The sequence below is a fragment of the Amblyomma mixtum genome, chromosome 3 (genome assembly GCF_055824585.1).
Source record: "Amblyomma mixtum isolate Tamu chromosome 3, ASM5582458v1, whole genome shotgun sequence".
Classification (NCBI taxonomy): domain Eukaryota; kingdom Metazoa; phylum Arthropoda; class Arachnida; order Ixodida; family Ixodidae; genus Amblyomma; species Amblyomma mixtum.
In genome coordinates, this window is record NC_143014.1 from 82,740,287 (window position 1) to 82,762,307 (window position 22,021).

Here is a 22,021-nt window from a genome sequence, read left to right on the forward strand (position 1 = left end):
GCCCTGTGTGGCCGATTTCCCCAATTAAATCGAATTAACGTCCGGCTCCCGCCTTTTTTTTTTAATTCTCCCTCGTATGGTGGGCGGAGTCGACCAACGCGTGGAGCGCCTTTCACCCAGTCCCGTGGAGGCTTTGCTTTCGCTTTATTTTGTTTTTTAGGTTTCCATGAATAAATAGTTTCATTCGCAGATAATATAGCCACAAAATAAGCCCGAAAAAATAAAAATACGCGCGGACTATTTGCTACTACGGACTACTATGTATTACTCCGCCGATGGCAGAGCGGCAAGCCGCCACGGGACTGGGTGAAAGGTGCTCCACGCATTGGTCGACTCCGCCCACTGTACGAGGGAGAATTAAAAAAAAAAGGCGGGAGCCGGACGTTAATTCCATTTAATTAGGGAAATCGGCCACACAGGGCAATAAATTGAAGTTTCTAAGAAAGCTCGGAACGTGTAGATCGAGTTCCCGCGGCAAAAAGACAAGTTCAGAATTCTCTTCTGTGCACCTTTAAGAAGTTCCTAGTGAGAGGAGATTGATAATCCCCTCAAAGGGTGTAGGGTGTACTCTTGTTTTCAATTTTCAATGTGCTTTACTTCCGTGGCACCTCGATAAGATCCGCTTCTCTGGCCACTGCATGAGAGCACTAGGCTATTGCCGCAGCCGATCGCACCTTGTGTTGAACAGCAACACACTCTCGCGCTATGCATTGCACATCATTGGCAGACGTACCAGAGCCTGAGACACCTACAGAGCTGTGCTCAAATTTCATATAACTAAGGTTTGGTTTGGTTTATTGGGGTTTAACGTCCCGAAGCAACTCAGGCTACACTGTTAGCAAAAAAACACCCAAAAGGAGGTTTTTTTACTCCATATGTATGGTGTTTTTTATTTACTCCCTTATATAAGGGAGTTATTTTGGAGTATAAAGGGAGTTATTTTGGAGTGAAAAGGGAGTAAATTTTTTACTACCCACAGAAATGGAGCCCAAAAATGGCGTGTTTATCTTCATTCAGGCTCACTCTTCCAGCAGTGACAGCGGCGGAAACGGGCAGTAGCTCTGCGGGCCGCCGGCAACCCAACTTGGGAAACTGCGCTGCCCTAGACCCCGCGTCACGCATTCTTTCCGCCGTCTGCTAGCCCAGCGGCGGCGTACGCGGCAGGAGTCGTCTGCTTGTCGTCTCCTTTTGCTGTACGAGCTCGTTACGTTGGCCATGTTCGTAGATAAAGGGATGTGACATTATAATCAGTAGTTCAAAATTGACAAGGAGACGCTGGGTAGTTTTCACGGTCATGCACCACGCTATATTTCACCCAAAACCAGAGGAGAAAAGATGAAAATACACCTGATGGTAGTTTGGAATGGTAGTGTTTGCTTTCATATTCACTTCATTAAGGCTTGGATTTTAAACACGGTTGAGGAAAAATGTGGCCTCATGAGCTCAATCAAGAGCTCAGCGTTGACACTATGTTCTATCACAGTTCCCTGTTCATGCAACACATAATCTGCTGCAACACATTGCGAGGACCACACTGAAAAAAGCCTGTGAAAATTAGGCCTAAGCGGGGGCTGTAATGGGGTGGCGACACAAACAAAGGAAAGTCAGTTATCGTTAGAGCACTGGAGGCTTCACAGGAGCAATTCAATTATGTACCGTAATGTAGCGGAAAACGGCTACAAGCCGATATCTTGTACCGCGGCTGGCGCCCGTGAAGGAGCAGAAGTCAGCAGAGATTCGGCGACGATGGTAACCAAGCGGTCTTCACTCACCGCCGTTATCAGACGACTGACCAGAAGCAGACGAGACGCTAGGTGGCGGGGCGGATTGCACAAAATGGTGTTTTTTTCTCTATTTTGGCACTGGTGGAGTATTTGGCACAATTAACTCCATTTCTAGACTGGAGTAAATCCTGGTAAATCCTCATTTTTACTCCCTTATTCCCTCATGGGAGTAAAATGGAGGACAGTCCACCTTTTTACTCCCCACTCATGGAGTAAATGTTTTCACAAATGGAGTAAAAAGGGTTTTTGAGGAAAGGAAATGGCTCAGTATCTGTCTCACATATCTCAGCGGACACCTGAACCGCGCCGTAAGGGAAGGGAGGAAGGTGGGAGAGAAAGAGAGAAAGAAGGTGTCGTAGTGGAGGCCTCCGGAATAATTTCGACCACCTGGGGATCTTTAACGTGCAATGACATCGCACAGCACATGGGTGCCTCTTGCGTTTCGCCTCCATCGAAACGCAGCCGCCGCGGTCGGGTTTGAACCCGGGTACTCCGGCTCGGTAGACAAGCACCTTACCACTGAGCCACCACGGGAAAAATGAATTTTTTATGTGACAATTGCATTTTGTGAGAAAAGAAGTATTAAAAAATTTCAGTTGTTTCGAGCGTTATCCTTTTATATGTTGACACTGAATGTACAGCGCTTAATGGACCCTTGGCGGATCTACTGAGAAGCTCTTTACAGACCATGTGACACGACAATAATCCCTTCGAGGCGTACACGGGTACTTTCGAATGACATCTGAGTCGAATGGCAGTCGAGACTTGGAATGGCATTCTAACTCGACGGGCTCCCGCGGTGCTACACGACACTTTCCAAACGCATTAGAGATTCTCAGCTCGTTTTCAGGGTACAACGACGACGACGGTCACACTAGTCCGACAGCGGCACTGTCGCAGTGAACAGCAGCGTGTGATTATAGTGAACTATCTAGTTCACTTTAATATTGTAGTGGGACAAGTTTTTTGGCTAAATGACACCGACGAATCCGATCGGCGGACGGTCAGCCTTCATGCCCTCGGGAGTTCGGTGGCTGAGCGAAAACAAGGTGATGAGGTGACGGTGCGAATATATGCGCGCTTATACATTATCCGTATTGGAAATAAGCGAAACAAACGGCTATATTTCACATGTGCACACTTGGACACTCACTAGCGATAACCACTTGGCAAATTAATTTCAGTCGACGACGACTCTGTTCCCTTCAGCGACGACTAGGCCTAGCGAGTCCGCAGGGTTGGATCGGTGATTGCCGTTGTTGTGAAGAACGAATTCACAAGTTTTAGCGAATGCAAATGGTCAACGAGTGTAGTTTTGACAACAGTGACATGAAATCAACTATTGCTTACATCGCAGGACGCGCATAAGATCACGGGGAGCGGCGGTGTGACTCGGGCTGCCGAGCAGTGCTTTACGGCCAGCAGCAGTCGTCGCCGTCGCTAGCTTTTGGGTAACAAGTTAGGCCATTTCAGTTAACGCGAACGGTCACCAAACATACTTCTGGATAAAGTAGTTTAAAATAAAGTACTGGGCATGTCGGAGGAAGCCGGAAAAATTAGCGAAAAGCGCCGGTCCTACGCAATGTCAACAACCCAGCTGTCAAGTGTTTCTCAGGCGAGCGATCGTGTCGGCGCTTCCCACAGATTGTCGCATTGCGTAAACAAGCACGGGTACAACAGGTACAGAAGAGAAAAGATTATTTAATAGAACTAAAGCGCATATTTCGTTTAATGTCTTGCAAACGAGCACAGGCTGTTCATACGCAGCGATGTAAACAGCAGTATGAGTGCAGTCGTCCTCATCGGCGCACTCCTGGGGAAATTTCATGCACACGCGGTAAATGTTCATTGGTGTACTATTATCTGCAAGCACTCACTTAGACGGAACACGAACTATTTGCTAAACAAACAGCAAAAAAAAGCGAGTAGCGGGTATCGAAATGAACAGCCACAGAGCCGAAAGCAGTCGCGCGGCTGTGGGCGGGGCGAAGCGACGGCGGTGGCGACGGCTATTGGTCGGTTCGGGCGGTGTTCGCGTTTCGAAGGCATTCCAAAATCTGGAATGTCTCCGCGGAGCTCCGTCGACTCGAATGTCATCTGAACCGAATGCCATTGAAAAACTTCGTGTAGCAACGTTAGTTCGGCAGTCGAGTCGAATGACATTCGGTTGGAAGGCATTCGAAACGCCCGTGTAGCAGGGGTATTCCTTGGGCTCCTTTAGATTAAAGAATTTTGGGGGAGTTCCAAGTCGGCCATGTGACAGGGGTATTACATATAGTTCAAGTTGCTTTTTTATTTTGTATGTCTCGGCTGTTTCTATTATGAGCTCATTTACATGTTGGAGCAGCACAGTTATCAAAAAGGGGGAAGCACCTGTAAACTCAGTAGTTCATTGCCAAGTGAGAGCCTACAGTTGTAGTTAAAATGTGTTTATGCAGCTTTAGTTGTGTGCTATTATAATGGCCAGTTTGACCTATTCTCATTGATCAGTGGGCATGCTTATTTTTAGAGCGCAGCTCTCAGGCGCCCGTTCGTTGTTTCATGTCGTAGGCGACAGCGTCGGCATTTTCGGCGTAACACGCCACCTGACATATGGCATGTGTAGGTGTGTGACAGGTGGCGTGTTGGCAGGTGGTAACAGAGAGAAATACCACCTGCCACAGCGAGAGCGAAGGAATGAACAACCGGAAGGAGGCTGCCACCGGAAGATCCCGGAGGGTGGCTGCTATCAGCCTAACACATCAGTGCAAAACAGAATCTTTCAAATCTGAGCATGCAAACAAAAGTTACTCCGCTTTTTATTTTGAATTTTCAAAGATCAGATGAACACCTTGTTTCAGTCACCACTTTCACTCGCCCAGTGCTGAGATTAGGCGCTACCTATCAGAACTGCACTTTGCACTGCAAGCGTGCAATTGCTGCCTTTCGAGGGAAGCCGTCAGCCACGCATTTTAACGGTGTCGTCCCTCTGTGTACGCGCTGTAGACAGGACAGGGCCGCTGACTCAACATAGGAAGCTCCACGATTTTCCTTTGTGGGTAGGATTGGATGGCTCATGGGGCTATCTATATTTGTGGGAAGGGTTGCATAGGCTGCATGTTGACAGTGACAAACTTGTACTGCAGACTAAACTGTCATGCTGACAAATTTTTACATTTGCAGACTACATTGGCCAAGTGTCCATTGGTCTTCCGTCAGCGCATCGACGAGCTATTACAACGTGGCCACAGCTCGCACCCATGATGGTTACAATGAAAAGATTTTATTTAAAAACCATGTCTGTTGGCTGTTTTGGTCTGTTGGCTGACCTTGCCCACTCTTTACAGCTACATCCTTGGGATGTAGGCATAATAATGTCCCGAGGAGGTTTGGAACCTACTTTCAGCATGTTGTAATGCCGTTTGATTGTCAAGCTTGAGGACACCTTCTAATGCAAGCCACCGAAGAGCATTTTAATATGTTTTAAGGACTCTGAAAAGGGTTTTTCAAATAAATAATCTGCTCTAGTGTTTAGTCAATATATGGGCAGCTTCCACTTACATTGTGCAGTCACAGACTTCCTTTCATTCCATTAATATTGTCTTCGGCTGGACAAAGGCTTTGTGCATAGTATACATTGGCCGTGCTCTAAGAGTGTTCTTTATATCGCCACGTCACCACCATGATTGATGAATGTAGGAGGTTATTCCTGATAACGTCCTGAGCAGTGACAAACATTAACTCTGCACATACAAAGGTGCACCTATGTCCAGTTCTTTGTAAACATGCAACACACAACAGCTGGTTAAGCAGCTAGTATGTCGGAAGCTTTTCTTTCTTTTTTAGAACTGCTGTTGTCAGTATGGTTCTTTGCATTACAATAATAAATGTAAAGTTATTAAGTTAAACTTGCTGTTTTATTATCAGAGAAAGGTAAGTGAGGAATAGTTGGCCTGGATTGAATTCACCCTTTCAGGCATTGCTAATTATTTCGATTCAAAGCAAATATTTTTCTGCCTAAATAGTATGTCAAGGCCTCCAAAAAGCTAATGCATTTGTTTTTCAACACAAAGACCAGCGGTTAATTTCTTCCATGCAGTTGAAAAATTTTGTACAGAATGCCACCATAGATTGTAGAAGCACTTTTTGTTTTGGAGGTAGTGCAGGTGGCAAAAATCTGTCTACATAAAATTGGTGGAGGACGTGCTACCAAGCTTGGCTAGGTGGGATAAAAACCACCTTGTTTGCAACATGAAGGATGCTAATTTCACATGAAACAAAGAAATCGGTGCTAGGGATAAGAAAAAGTAGCTAGTTTGGTTATTGCCTTATAGGTTAAAAAGGGCCCCAGCTGCACTCTTGGCCTATTCATCATCAGCAGCAGCTTCACAGCTGTAAGCGAGCCTCAGTTACTGGCTTAACAAGAGCTAACTTGCCATCAGTGAGCCAACTGAGTTCCTATTTAAATTATTTAAAGAGCATTATAAAAGCAACCTCTCTGAAATAATCTCCTCAACTGTATATGCTACTAGAAAAAAGTACAGCAACTGACTGGAGTAGCATTATTGACATTTAAGTCTTGCTATCATCACTGACATCATTTGCTTCCCTTCTTTGGTAATGTTTGATACGAATTATTATTTTTTTTACTTGTTTTGCTTCAACATGCCACTGTATTGTGTCTTTGATATTTTGTCTTTCTCCCACCCTGCTAAAATTCCAAAATGTGGGATTGCAGTATCTACAAATAAAGAAAAAAAATAATATGGGGTGATCAGTGTGATTGATGTGGCGGAATGCGTTAGCATGCACTTTGCGGCTTGAGCGTTCTTTGTTGGCCGCTGCAATCGGACGCAGCTTCCGCAGAGCTGTATCCAAGTGTCCACTGAGAAACGAAAGAAAGATGCACATAGAGCCTCCTTATGCACCACCACTTACGCTCTTTCATGTATGTGTTTGTTGACGGTCCGACTTCTGACCGATATGGCTGATGCAAGTTGCGACTAGCAATTCTATGCTAAGCCTCACGCATATTCGAACGCAACCGGTCCCACATTTGTGTGGCATTTTGGATTTGATGCGGCGGAATGCGTTCGCATGCACTTCGTGGCTTGAGCATTCCTTGTTGGCCGATGAGACTGGACGCAGGGTGAAGACGAGCGTGCCATCTGCTACTGCGTCCGCTGTTTTATTGCCCACTGTACGCTGCCAACTGGTGCCGCACAGCTTGCGAAAAAAAAAAGTGAACACTTTATAAAGCCTCGTTGCAGAATGTAGTGCAAGCATAAAATGGGCATATGGGATAGCATATTCGCAAAAAAAAAATTGTTGATTTGCATTGTCCAAATGCAAATTGAATGCGCTAACATTTCGGCTGTCACTTTGCTTCCGGTGTTCAGATCCAGTATTCACGGATGGTAGTTGTTCGGATACCCATAATGAGTTAATGCCCATATATGCGGAATTGGCCATTCTCTCCTTTACATTCATAGATCCCTGGGAGTCCTCATACCTCTCCCGGCGCAGCAGTACAACGGTTAAGCGATGCGCTAAGGCAGGTGGTGGGACTTTGGTTGCTTCGGTTGGGCTGAAACCCAGGTTGCAGCAACCTCTCCCGATTAACTGAACTGCCACCTGCCATGGTGGGCAGGTGAGCAGCCTGCTACAAAGGCTTCAGACAAACACACAATGGCTAAATGCGGGGAATGCCCACTAAAATGGCGCGCCTCGTAGTGTACATGTGCCAAACGCTATTTTTTGAGAGAGAGATGCCATATAAACGCGTGTAAGGGTCGCACCCAAACTTTCCACGACCCACACGGGAATAGCCTTCGAAATGCACGTGCCGTGGCCTCCGCGATCGGCTGCGACTGCGAGCAACGAAGCGCTTGATCGCGGAGGCCACGCACGCGCACAGGAGCTTCTGTGCCGTTCACGGATGGCGCCCGAGGCCGTGGGCTATCATCATCATCGTCAACTTTTTCCTTCTCCGCGAGCTCCCACTATCCATATCGGAATCAGTATTGCCAGCTCCAGCCTTTTGTGGCTGTCAAACGCACGGGAGTTTCGATAATGTGTGTAAGCGTATAGGGCCCCTAGAGCGTGTTGGTTCACCGTTGTTGTGACTTTCGTGTGCTGCTGCCGAGCGTTACAATTTTTTCCACCTCAAAAGAATTATTACGTCCCTACGCTTAGCGGCTTAACGCATAAATCAGCGGAAGCTGACTGGCATTAGCGGCCGAGAAGTCTGGGGTGGCAAGCCCATTTCCACGTTTTACAGGTGACACCCGTTTTGGCGCTCACGTGCATATGTGGCCTCCTTCCGCTTGCGGTCTTCGGTTCGGTCGCGTTCCCGGCACACTTCACGGACTTCAGAGCCCCCTTGCACGAAGCAAATAGCCTAGTTCCCACTGTTGCCTTATTCGCAGTCTAAACCCTCTGCTGGTTTTGAGGAAATGAAAGGAAAGGCGCATAGCTGGCCCATGGGGTCAGTGGCCACCTCAAAGCGATATGAGGTAGCGGTGGTGCCCACTTACAAATTGAGCCAGTTACGCGCCTTATTCTTTTCTCAAAATCAACGGAGGGTTTAGACTCCGTTGGTTCTGAGGAAAGGAAAAGCGCATAACTGACTCCCTGGGTCAGTGAACACCTCAATCGCGCTTTGAGGTGATGTGACGGTGGTTTGCAACTAACGCGTTCCGTGGCGGCCGTTGTACTCCCTAAATTACTTCTGTTAAATGGCTTGCACAAAGCTATTACAGCTTTTGCTCTAAATAGCGAGAACTGCAGCTTCAGCGACATATGATGCGGTGTAACCCCAAACACGGCGGCACCAGGCTGTTCCCTTGACAAAGGTTGGTAACAAGCGTTCGCCGAAGCCATCATGTCTCCTTCAACTAGAGTGTACTAGAGTACACTCTAATTTCAACCACCACGCTCCTGAAATTCTAGTCCGAACCAACAACAGCCCTACCCAACAAACACAAAACCTCCTCAAAATCTCCCAAAAATGACCCATCGGGACATCTGGAATCTCCCCAGGAGGTGCTCATTTTTCCCGAACACATCTAAAAAACGTCCCAACAGCTAGCAATGTCCAAAAAGTTGTGCGTCCCATGGAAAGCCCCAAAAGGTTAATGCTAGATTTCTCGGCTCTGGTTCAATAAAATTATTCCTCCTTTTTCATGCAGCCTGCAGGAATTCAAGCGCACATATGTGCCAAATTTCAGGTGCATACTTACGTTACAGGTGGTGTAATCCACCTTTCCACTCGTCTGAATGCGTGCTGGCTCGGCCGTTCTGCACTTATCCGTTTAAGTGAAATGTCCTAGCATTTTGCACACAACGGAAATATGAACTCAAAAAGTAACCCGATTTGGCCCATATAAGAGCAAATAGCAGCGCCATACAGAAGTAATTTCAGTTTACTAGCTGTGCTCTTAGCATAGAGAAATATGCTCTTAGCACGAATTGCATCCTGTCGTCCATGCCGGCGACCGCACCATACACCACCACAATCAAAATGTATTCATGTTTCAGTCAAAGAAAAACAATACAGACCGAATTGAAAGTCCGTGCCGAACAAAACTTACGTTCAACGGCGCAAATCTGAATGAATACAAACAGCAGACGCAAACGTATGCACCATTTCATACACAGTGTACATAACACTACGGCGCCATGCATATAATGATGGCCTCTTTTTTCTCCAGCCCTGAGAAATCTGCAATATGAAGCAAGTAAAACAGAATACAGGCTGAGAGTTGATGCACCTTAAACGAGCATTCTAAGGGCTACAAAAGCAGATATGCACAAGCAAAAGCAAACGTATGTAAAGAGCAACTTGGGTGACAAAAGAAAAGACGAGATGGGCGTACGCTGCAGACACGCAGTTTCAGGTCACGGATTTTCTTCAAGTTGAAACCCCCCTCACGCTTAGAGACTTGGAGCAAGCTTCAGCGACGTGTTATAAAAAAAAATATTAGTTCTACTAGGCGAAAATAAAAAAAGTGCGAAAAGGACCAGCAGTATGCTTAAATAAATAAATAAAATAAATAATTAAAATAAAAAAAAAACACTACGGAAACCCAGGGATGAAATACAAGGCTGCAACAGCTGAAACCATAAATTAAACGCAGGCTTCTGTCTTGCGCCTTCTCACAGCACAGCGAGCGCTCAAACATACGCGTTACACCCTCGTAACGATCCTGGGAGTTTTATTTTCTTGTGACTAAGTGTGGGGATAAGACTGCTTGGAGCCAGGCGGGAAGGTGAACGTGCTCAGGTAGGTACGTGCGGTGGCGCGCTGCATCCATGGTGCGGCAGACCGCGCATGCGGCACAGTCCAGCTTGGGAGTCGAGATCAAAGCACGATTAATCCAGTGGGAGAGAGTCAATATAACCACGCGAACACTGCACAAACTATCCCGCTGCGGCAGGATGGCTGCGCGGTGGCGAAGTAGGTAGAGCAGGCTAATCCATGGGCACTCGCAGAAAGAGAGTGGTGGGTCTCCGAAGGTCCTTCCCGCCTCAGACCGTAGTAGACGGCCACGCTGCCACCACCAACGTGCTGCAGTCGTCGGGGGCGCTGAGGAATGCAGGGTGCGTGCGAGGTGTCACCTATTGCCACGAACTCCGCTGCCGCGAACGCCGCCTCGAACAGCGGCATCAGTAGGGCCGTGGAGCTGCGCAAAGGACTTGCGATGCGCCGCCGCGGCATCAGTTCCAAAAGGAATGGTGTGGGCACGCCGAGGTGCGCGGGAAAACTTCCGTGAATCCGTAGCTACGATGTCCACGACAGCCCAGTTGGCGCAGTGACGAGAGCAAGAACTGCCGCGCGCTGGGGCTTGTGCTCGAACGTCTCGGGCAGCGCGAATAAGCGCGCGCAAAATGGCGTCCGTCCAGCGAGGAAGCCGGGCGAGCGACGGGAGGCCATTACCGCACTTCTGCTAGACAGCGGCGCATCGAGGAGTGCCGATAGTCGGAGACGCCTGGAGGGACCACCACATAATGTTGAAGTTGGGCGCAAGCTGGGAAAACGCTAGAAGACGTGAAAGCTGGTGACCGCCGCTGCTGGCGGCGCGATGAAAATGCAGACCGCCGCCGCCTGCCTGCAGCATGGAGCCGACACGGCCCACGTGCGAGAAACGCATGCGCCGAGAGAGATGCGGGTTTACCGTTTCCTTCGGCTGTTCGAATGAAACTGCTGTTTCATCTCTCAAAACGGCGAGTGCAAGAGGAAAACATTCTCTCCCCGCAGCTTGTGGCGCGAGGGAGAGAGAAAAGAGAGCGAGCTGTCAATTTTTATTTCTTGTTGAAAACCATTGGTCCCGAAAGGTTATACCCAGTTACCTTCCTGGGACCAAAATGCATTAATTATTTTTTGTTGCTGCTTAAAACTCTCGAAAGAACGTTTCTAGACCTTTAGTGGGAGCACTGCCTTTTTTCTTGTGTTTCTATGTCTTGCCTCTATGTTCTGGAAACGTTTGATAAATGCTGTACTTGGACTGGGACATTCCATCCTTTTTTGGAGTTTCTGAGGAGGTTTTGTGTTTGTTGGGTAGCTCCTAGTCTCACTTCCTGATTGATTTTTACATGTCCAGGCAGCATGTACCGTTTCCGGCGAGGCACGCTAGTGGAGGGCTGCGGATTTATTTCGATCACATGGGGTTCTTTAACTTGCACAGAAATCTCATTACACGAGTTTTTGCATTTTGCCTTCATAAAAATGTGCCGCCGCGCCGGATGGCCTCCCCAACCCACAACCGTACGCTCACACCCAAAATGAGCCCCTTGACTACCACAGTTATATCGATACAGGCGAAGACGCATCATATACTCTCCTCCCCACTCCACACTATATCACACTCATTCCCATCACCTCTCCTGACAAAGACATGGCACTATGAGTACACTCGCAAAAATATGAGGAGACGAAGGACAAACTAGCCCGGCAGCATACGTTACTGCAGCCCATCTCCTCAGTGTACATACTTGTTCCACTCCACTCACTTCCCTTCATCTGCAGAGCCAGCCCCCCACATCCTACCTGTGTACCGCCCATTCACTATAACCACCTGGGAGATCGCCCTTCTGGCCACACCAGCTGGTGTACAGCGCAAGATGACTGACTGGGCTAGGCTAGAGGGGAAGGTCAGAGGGCCCTTAGACTGAGGAGCCCTCCCAGGAAGGTTTCTATCTTTATCGTGCGTTCATTCACAAAAAAAAAGTATGAGTAGCAAAATATTTGTACATATTTGGAAGAGACATATTGGATGCATCAGCGGCTTCTTTTTCTGCAGCATTCAATAATCGCGGATCAAGCTTATATCCTCTTCTTCCCGATCTGTGAACTCGTGCGCCGCAACCGAGTGCCGCAGATAGTGAACAGCAGCTCGCTTGAAATGCCTGAGGACTGAGGAGAATGAATGAACCGGCCGACTCAGTCTCCGCCTCGGCCGCCACCAATTTTTAAAAATAATCTTTTTGAGGTAAACCGATGTTTTTTATGCGAAGCATACTATAGCTATTACTTCAGCCCTTCACCGTGGTTATGCGCCTCCAAATCACATGATACATGACGTCACGACAGTAGAGAAACGGGGGCCCACCTCGCGCCGTCGCTGTGGTTGTGCGCCTCCAAATCACGTGATACATGACGTCACACCACGTGACACGATGACGTCACGACAGTGGAGAAACGGGGGCCCACCTCGCGCCGTCGCTGTGGTTGTGCGCCTCCAAATCACGTGATACATGACGTCACACCACGTGACATGATGACGTCACGACAGTGGAGAAACGGGGGCCCACCTCGCGCTGTCGCTGTGGTTGTGCGCCTCCAAATCACGTGATACATGACGTCACACCACGTGACACGATGACGTCACGACAGTGGAGAAACGGGGCCCCACCTAGCGCCGTCGCTGTGGTTGTGCGCCTCCAAATTACGCGACACGATGATGCTTCGCATTCTCCAGGCTTAACCAAGTTAAGCCTCAGCCATTTTTTTTTTCGGCAAAGTAGCACCAGTGTTGGAGGACGTCAGAAAACAGGCGAATCACGTCAACTAGTAAGCTGGTTAACTAAATTCTAATAGTTAACATTTTATCTATTACAGATAGGCATCTGGTTGCAATTAGAGGTTTGTAGTTGACCATTAGTAATAGCCGTATCTTTGCTTAGAACTTAAAAAGCGCGATTACCCTCGGCGCTATGGCTCAACAAATACTGACCATTTCTCTCACAACTCGAAAGTCACGCAATCGCGTTGCGCGCAAAGCTGCGCCCACCAGTGAACGTCACTCCGCTGCGCACGTGACTTGCTCATCGTCGCCGCGGCAGAAGCAGTGAGCAGCGTGGGCGGGGCATAGTAGGTCACGTGTTACGTGCACTGAGGAGTGACGAATTTGATGGACGTCGCCGAGCGCACACAGCCAGCGCGAGATTTTCGAAATGTGCGAGAAATGGCCAGAATTTGTTGAGCCATTGCGCCAGGGCAATCGCGTTTTCTAAATTCTAAAAACCGATGTGGCTATTACTAATGGTCAGCTACAAATATATAATTGCAACGGCCTATGTGCAAAAGTTAAAAAGTTAACTATTAGAATTTAGCTAATTAGCTTACTAAAGAACATGATTCACCTGTTTTCTGACGTCTGGAAACATTGGTATTTGATAAAAAGCCACCATTCTCCCTTAAAAATCCTCTTTTAAAAAAATTATTGGCGGGCTTCCCTAAAACGTGGCATATGACTACTACCATTGGTGGACGGAGCTAAGAAACGCGACCTTCGCGCCATAGTGCTTAGCAGCGGAAGAAGCGCTATGCACTCGGCATTATTGATTATGTGTTCCCGTTCCAAGTACAAGGGCGAGTAAAAAAGTAGCCTTAAAATGGCGATTGAGCCGCCGCGGTGGCTCAGTGGTTATGGTGCTCGGCTGCTGACCCGAAAGACGCGGGTTCGATCCCGGCCGCGGCGGTTGAATTTCTTTGGAGGAGAAATTCTAGAGGCCCGTGTACTGTGCGATGTCAGTGCACGTTAAAGAACCCCAGGTGGTCGAAATTTCCGGAGCCCTCCACTACGGCGTCTCTCATAGCCTTAGTTGCTTTGGGACGTTAAACCCCAGAAACCAAACAACCAAAATGGCGATTGAAAATCGCAGTCTTGTACACGGTTCTGCTCTTAATATGTTGCTACCTGCCGCCAGGTTGGAGAGTGCACCACAGTTTATTAGCATGACGTGAAGGATGGCGTCGCCAGAGCATATAAGATTACCGCCCACTTGGAAGTGTGCATGATAGAGATGCAGTCTGCGGCTTCTGGTTTTTGGATAAGAGAGCGTGAAAAACCAATGGTTATTAATTGATGAATGAATGAAAAAAGCAGCATCTTTACTCGAAAGCTTTTTCTTTCTCATTAAACTGCCACTAGAAGAAACAGAAGACAATGATCGGCGTGCCGCGTCTTTAGGTGCCGCACCGGCAGCTGACATGAGCACCGAGAGGCTTCAGCGTTACGGCCAGAAGGGGCGGCGTATTCGGCTGCCGCTAGGAGAAGGAACAGAAGATGATTGCCAGAGTGCCACGCCTTGTACTTCCACGCCGACAGATACCAGCACCACACCGCCAACTATCAGCACTCCGAAATCGCAACGTTTCAGAAAGGACGATTGGCAAACTCGGCTGACACGGTTGCGCCGTCGACTGTTTGAGCACATGACGAGTACACCGCCCGGCAGTCGTCAATCAACACCAGGCAAAACTGCTGCGTCTGGAGCGCGCCTGACAGCAGAGCAAGGCTCGTGTGAGGATGAGGCCACACCGCGGGGACGCCCATCACGTCATCACCGAGGCGATCAAAGTCAGAAGCGTAGTGCGGGTAAAGGGAAGAGTCTGGAAAACGCTCCAGGAGACGCACGGCATCTTTGGCCCAAAGCATTGTTTCGTGGCCATTCCAAGATGAGCTTTGGAAGCCCGTCGTCCATATACGACGCGTCCGTTCGCTTCACAAGTCGGCGCAGCTTTCCTCATGATAAGTCCCAAAGCGCCGGCACTATCGAGTTTAACGCTCGCAGGTCACGCAAGCCGTACAGGCTGACGTCCAAGTCTGAGACTTACTCTGACTCTACAGTTCCTTTTGTCACTACCAAAGACGACAATTCCAATCAGTCGGGACCTGATGTGGCTAGACGCCGGCCATCGAAGCAAGCAAGCCCTATGAAAGGTAACATCAGCGCCTCTCAGGAAAAAAATGCTGACTCGAGCAAGGGCAGCATATCAGCCCTCGCTCATGAAGACGTTCAAGGCGGCGCGACCTGCAAGGTCAATCCAGTCAGCGACATGGTATCAAAGCAAATCAGACAGCGCGCGGAGCGCTGTGATCTAGGCGAAATTGCATGTTCGGGGACAGATGCTCTGGACTCTCGAGTTCAAAGATTTTCCTGGGACAGCGATGGTGATGAGGAGGCAGGCTACTCTCCTCTTGCCACAAGTTCCCCAGTGGATCGAACAGAAAGCGTCGACTTGCGTTTAGCGAACCCATTGGAAATATTTTCTGTTACTGCAAGTGGGCATGTTCTGGGACGGCATGTTCAGGATGCATGGCTCGAAGTAAGTGACCACAGAATGTCTTCTGCACCACTCGATCATGACAAGTCAAGTTTGGCGCTCGTTCCCCAGGAGAGAGGAAAAAGCGAGCTCGCCATAATTGCATCTTCGTTAAAACGTGACTCGCACCTTTTTTCGCCCAAGCGTGACGATCAGGCACCAAATGACGACACGGTGCAGATTTTCGCCGAATATGAAAGCACAACTCCCGCTCCAGCATTGGACAGTAACAGCCTGGAAGTGGCTCTCGCTGATAGCAAAATGTACCGCACGCCTGGTACAGAAAAGCAAGGTAACCGAGGTTTTGGTGATTACTCGGAAAACAGTCTAAGAACGGGTCAGCCTTTGAGGAAAGCACTTCAACAACTGTCGCCACTGATGGGCGAATGCGACGCTCATTTACCTTCAATTTCGACATACATATGTCATGATATGCGGAAAGGTGGCCTCTGGAAAAACCTGCGACCTCTTAGCGGCGGTAGTAGGGTTCCTCCTGAGGTGACCCAAAACAAGAGGACATTGAGCGCCGACCTTCTCACGCAACATTCTAAGGGAGTAAAGAACTCTAAGCTTGATGTTCTGGAGCGCTCGTCTCCCGCAGCTAGCTGCAATCGAGACGGCAAGCACGTGCTTAAAGTGCTGAAAGCTTCTGGGCTGAGCGGGTGCCACGCAACTCCTGAAAGCAGTAAAACCTCGCCGCAAGCACTAGCCGCCGCCCACCCTGACGATCTTGCAGAAAACGACTTTCTCTTAGACTCTGTAAAGAAGACAAGTAGCGCTACACCACTTAGCGACCCGCCCACGGTTGAGCAACAGCAGCCTTTCGGACGCGTAATTCTCATGAGGAAGAAGGCGATAGTCTATACAGCTATTCTGGTCGTTTTGGCATTGACGCTCGGAATCTCTGCATCATATCTGCACAGCAAATTCTTCAATGCTCAGAGTACCCAGTTCCCTGGGGCGCGTGCATCCAAGTCGTTGCTGCTTGCTAGAAACGGAACTTTCGTTGGTCCAGATGCAATTAAGGAAGATTACGACACTTGTTCGACGACAGCGTGCAAGTTGGATGGCGCTTATCTCAAAGGACTTTTGTCCTGGGACCTAGATCCATGCGACAACTTTTACCGTTTCGTGTGCAGTCGCTGGAAGGGTGGTGGCGGCGCTGTCAAAGGGAACACCGCGACGGCTGCCTCAGATGAGTTAAGCCACCAACTGGAACAGAGCGTGCACGTGCTCATTCAACGCAGCAGTTCTCCGGAGGACTTCGCCCCGCTCAAGGCGCTCTTCTACGAGTGCATGAACACGCGTCAGCTGGACCTGGACGACTGGAATCCGATGCTGGAGCTGCTGTGGCTGGTCAGCCTTGAGGGGTTTCCCTTCAGCTCTACGCCACGCAACAGCACGTCGCTGTGGAAGATAGCCGCCAAGGTGCTGAAGATGACCGGTGCCGAAGCCCTGCTCAGCATGCGGGTTGTTGCTCATCCCACGAAGGCCGACACGGGCATATTGAGTGTCGGCGTGCCCACCATGCTAGCATCCAAAGGCAGTGATCAGGCACAGGCAACGCAGTTCTACAACAGCACTGCTTTCGCTTGCATAACTGCCCTCAAAAAGCAGCGAAATCCGACAGTGTACTCGCTCGAAGTGGCCGCATTCGCCTCGCGCCTCGAGATGCTAGTGTACACTTTCACTGTGCTGGCGGGAATGCCGACCGGTCGCATTAAGCCTATCAAGACTCAGCCGGAGCTGTCCGCTTTCTTGGTCGAAGTGTTTTTGAACAGTGACTCCTCCCTGTATTCCGGCAGCCACACAGAGCTGTACACTCAGTCGCCCGCCTTCTTCGAGGCGCTCATCACCTTAGTACGCAATACGGAGCAGTACATTGTCATGAATTATCTAGGTGTTCGCCTCATGATTGAGGTAGCTGCATTTGCTCCCTCATCGGGCAGACCTTTGGTCCACACGCTTGTTCACCACCTTTACGGCCGGCCTAGGCCTCTGCTGCCACGGTGGAGGCTCTGCATACGTGCGGCGGAGAAAGCGCTACCCGACTTGTTCTTGCACGCCGGCAAGCTTGCTTTCAAGACACATTATGCACTTGACATGGTGCAGCGGCTGCTGGCAGCGCTCCGCCTTCAGCTGGTCCACAGCCTTTCCAAGCTGGCAATCTTGGACCGTGATTCAGGGGCGCGAGCGCAGGCCTTGCTCAACAGCACTCGTTTCCGTCTCTTCCGACCTGCTTGGCTGAGCAACCACGAAAAGCTTGAAGGCTACATGAGTGCACTACCGCGTGTCGTTCGTGGTCAGAGCCTGCGCTCCTTTTATACGCTACACAGCCACAGCTTCACGGAAAGCCTGCGCCGAGACGAGGCCGACCGCTGGCAGGGCTCGGCCTTTGACCACGACTGCACCTTCGACGGCAACGTAGTGTACGTTCCAGTTTTGCTCTTCAATTTCACGCTGTTCAGCTACGACGCCGACCAGAGTCTGCAGCTACCAAACTCCGGCGTGCGCATCGTACGGTGCTTGCTTCAATTGCTGCTCAACAGCGTGAACAGCGGAAGCAGCGTGAGCCCCGTCGCCAGCCGAGTCTGGTGGCCCGACATGTCCAGCTCTTTCCTAGCAGTGGCCCAGCTCTGTCTCCAGCAGTACGGTGTGCGCCAGCTGGGGCCCCTTGAGCTGCTGCAGCACACCGCCGCCCTCAAGCCCGCCATGGACCTTTTCCAGGAGCAGAAGCGCATCGACGTGCGCTTCGAGACCTTCCAGACCTACAGCGTGTACCATTTGTTCTTTGTGTACTACGCGCTTTCCCTTTGCGAGGAGTCGGCGGCGGACAACACTACGGACAACGCAGTGGCCAACTTCCTGACGAACGTTCCTCTTTGGAACAACCGGCTGTTCCAGGAGACGTTCCGTTGTCCCGTCGGGTCGAACATGAATCCCTCGAGGAAGTGCATTGTCTGGAGAGAGACTCATTAGACGATCGTTTAAGTGTGCCTCTCTAGTTTCAGGGAACAGCTCTAGCTGCACCGAACAGTGCCGCTCGTGCTAAGGTTAAAGACAGACGAACAGTGTGCGGAGACTTTCGGCTCCGTTCGTGAACACTGTGTGAAAAAGTCTTGCGAAGGGTCAGTTTTTTTTTTTTGTATCCTGCTCTTGCTAAGCAGCCATCAAAACAGAACAGAGTGTGGGGGAAAGCAGTGTGAACGTGAAAATGCCCAGTGTAATAAAGTGATGGTGGCAGGCTTAAGCAGGTTATTCATGTGAGGCAGTGGTTCGTGCTTCTGCAGCTGCAGCTGAGATGCTTGCAGTAAAAGAAATGCGGTTTACGTTTACGCTAACTGATGTAACAGTTCGGCAGGCTGACAATGGCGTCTGTAGCACATTCTTCGGTACGGGAGATGGGACACTAAGGACAAATAGAAGTTGGCCTGTACCAATAGCTAGGTACCGCCCTCGAATCACAAAAAGACCACTGTCACCGAAAGCAGAACTTTTACAAGCTAGAAAAATTACCGAAGACACTTTGAAAATTCTAAAGTGTGCTTGGCGAAAGCCGGTCTACACACTGCCGCTTCCCCGAACCGCTTGGCGCGTGGCCGGCTTCCCGCATGTCCGGTTTTTATTATCTTTGGCGTCTGTGGTCGGTTTTTTTTATTGTGTTTTAGAGCGCAGCAGGTGGCGGTCCCACTCTGACGGTGAGCGGGAACCATTTTTGGTAAAGTTTGTACGTCGACTGTACCTCGCTCGTTCGCTTCATAAATATGGTTCAGATATCTCCGAAAAGCTAGTTTTCTCTGCTTTCAAAAGATGCATTTGGTTTAACGATAGCTGCAAATTTGTTTCAACTGTAAAAGAAAACGCAAAGGTGAAAACTGGCAGTTGAGCTCAACTTGTCTCAGGAAATGCAAAATTGTGAAAAACCTCTTGCACCTAGAGAAATATCTTTCGAGATACTTTGAGATGTAATGCTAGTGCGCATATTTAAGCATGTAGAAGTACGTGTATAGATTAGTTTATTAGCCACGCTTGTTTGAAAAGCATAGAAAACAGAACAATGTAATCTGCAATAACTTTTGGGATATGCATTGCACTGCGGCGACTTTTTGTACAGTTTGAGATTGTTCAATCGCTCATCCATTCTGAAAATTTCATTTATCTGCCTTGTTTAGTTTAAAAGTTATTCCTGATCAAAGTTAGCGTTTTTTCGAAATAGTTAAAAACGGAATGCAAAACTGTTCAGTTAACCAGCACTTTACAATTCTGAGATTTTGCGTGAAGAAACTTAGTACTGCGCTCTACGCGGCTAAGCATCGCCTTTACTCTACGACTTTTAGGGAACGTGCACTGTCTAGTTGAATAAATGTTGATTTTAGCTACCTTTTTCGTTGTGCTTATGAAGGGCACAAGCTCTCGGAACGTTCCGCAGCTTCGTTTTTTCAGGTAAATATACTCTTAAAATATCGGGCTCTTATTCTTTTATTCAACTCGTAAAAATTACCGACTACAAAGTCCACAAATTACAAACAATAATAGCAATAACGCAACCACATGCGATAAATGTAGTAAGTAGCGCCATCTACATTAGCGCACATGTACTAAATGGTCACAGTTCCGAAAAATGACAAGTGTGGCGCTGCCAAACACCTAAAATCAGGGGGTGTTCACGAGAGGGAATCATTTCTCTACGATATTTGCACGTTCCCTTCCATTTTGCCCTCTGTAGCTTCCGAGCAGATTTACAGCATATTGCTTTGCTGGATTGCTTTTTGCGAAAGCAACACTACGCGAGTCGCCTAGCCATTTCGCAGAGCTGAGGAAAGGAGGTACTGCGCATGCGCGAGGAGCAGTGACGTCACACGGCGCACAGCTGGCGCGCCGCCGTCGTCGCTGCGGCGATGACTCAGAGGTGCCGCCGCCGCGCTCGCCAGTTGCGCATGCGCAGTAGCGGCGCATAGCTAGCGTGCCGGGGCCGCCGCCGCTGCCGCGCGCTCTCCATCGCCTCTCCCGCCTCTCCCTGACGCTACGAAAAGCATTCTAGGCGTCGTTTTATTTTTCGAGGACAGCTTTGTTCGTTGTTGCGGCTAGCGCTGTGGAGGGGAAGTTGGAGAGCGCTCGATTCGCCTGCACTCGCTGTACCATTTCGGCAAACCTGTGCGGCGGTGCCCCTGAGTGTGTAGCGCTAGTTCCGGCAGTTTGAGCCACGGTGTAAGAGTATGCTATGTCTTTCACCGTGGTTTGAGCGCAGTTTGGCACTGTCTGCTTCCAGAACGGATGGTCGAGTGCAGGCTTAGTCGTCTGCTAGCCCTGGTGACGCCAGTGAATAGCAGCCAGCTGTTTCTGTTTACACCCCACATCAGCGGCTGCCAACATCTCGTATCTCGTGAAGAAATGTTCAAAGAACACATCACAATAAAATGTTGCCATGAACAAGCCTCGATGCGTGCATGTGCACCTCGTGACAGCTGGCGCGAAACGCCGCGGATGAACTGTGTCGACGTGCATCATGCTGCATGCACGTCTTTGTATTTTACAGTGGTGTCAGTTACGTGTAGCCGTTTTTTTGGAGAACTCGAGCAGTGTTCTAGCTTGTCGACGAGTGGAATTACTTGAGCCTCCGCCGTTTATCACTACGCGCAAACCATCATCTGCCTTCATGGCGGCTGCAGCTGCACTATTTCGGCACTAACCACCGAGAAGGGTTGCAGTTTTCCTGAACTACACTCGCACTACTTTCAAACGAATGCCGTGGTTCAGAGCGCACCGTGTTTCACCGCTGAAATGAAGCCATGTGAGCTGGAGTGCCACGGGAACCAGTTCATGTGGTGCAGGCGAATCGAACGGATCTATAAGTCGGGTACAACCAGTATTGTAGGCGTTATCGAAAAAAAGTAACTAAATACGTTACTCGTTACGCTAAAAAAAAGCGCGTTACCGCCTACGTTCCCTACAAAAAAAGATGACGCGTTACCGTTACCATTGCCGAAAGAAAGGACCGCACGTTACTTTGCCGCTACTCCATGGCCATAATTACACTGCGGCTTCGCTGTAAGAACTGAAAATAACAATTTTATCAAGCTCATTTTTCACATAATTCCGACCTCACAAAGAAAACATACCTGAACTCAACAAATTTACAGTAATTCTGGTGTGCTCCTGCTTGCGAAATTACGCGGAAATTGTGTAGCAATAAAGGAATGCTTAGTTCCGGAAAAAAAATGTATTTGCGCACATGAACATTTTTTGTCACTTGAACTTGCATAATTATCACAAAAATGTGAGTGTTTATGTCAAGGTGTTCAAGGTCAGCCTCGCTCGCTTAGGAACTCAATAAACAGAAACGTAGCCGCAGTTGCAGATAGAAATAAGCAAAATTTATTTTGAAAACAATGTTGATAAATAACGACAACTTTCTAATAGTTACAACTAGCTGTTACTGCAGCTGCACTGCAAAGCTGTTATCGGACAGCTTGCCTCGCTTCCTAGTGGGGTTGTTAGTGGGGGAGTGGGTTGTTCCTTGTTCTGGATAGGGGAGAAAGGGGGGGGAGGGGTTGTATGACTATGAAGGGAGAAAGTTGGAGTGATAGTGTTGTTGAGCAGAAAGTTTTTAGAAAGTTTAGTATGAGGTAGCTCACTACTGCCGGCACAG

General features: G+C 49.0%; 1 protein-coding gene across 5 annotated transcripts in view; it reads left to right on the plus strand.

Annotated features, from left to right (window-relative positions):
- The window catches only part of LOC149350808 (Fanconi anemia group A protein-like), a 75,634-nt gene that overhangs the window by 47,652 nt on the left and 5,961 nt on the right, over positions 1-22,021 (plus strand). For 2 of the 5 annotated variants that reach the window (XM_089579951.1, XM_089579949.1), the window contains one exon: positions 4,947-5,060. The exons of 1 other annotated variant lie outside the window; for it this stretch is intronic. Coding sequence is in view for 2 of the 4 variants with exons in the window: in XM_089579949.1 (XP_089436075.1) it covers positions 4,947-5,027 (81 nt within the window). In the remaining 2 variants the exon portion in view is untranslated. Of the gene's footprint in view, positions 1-1,017; positions 4,923-4,946; positions 5,061-22,021 lie in introns of those variants that run through there. 2 more of the 5 variants (XM_089579953.1, XM_089579950.1) reach the window with 2 other exon arrangements.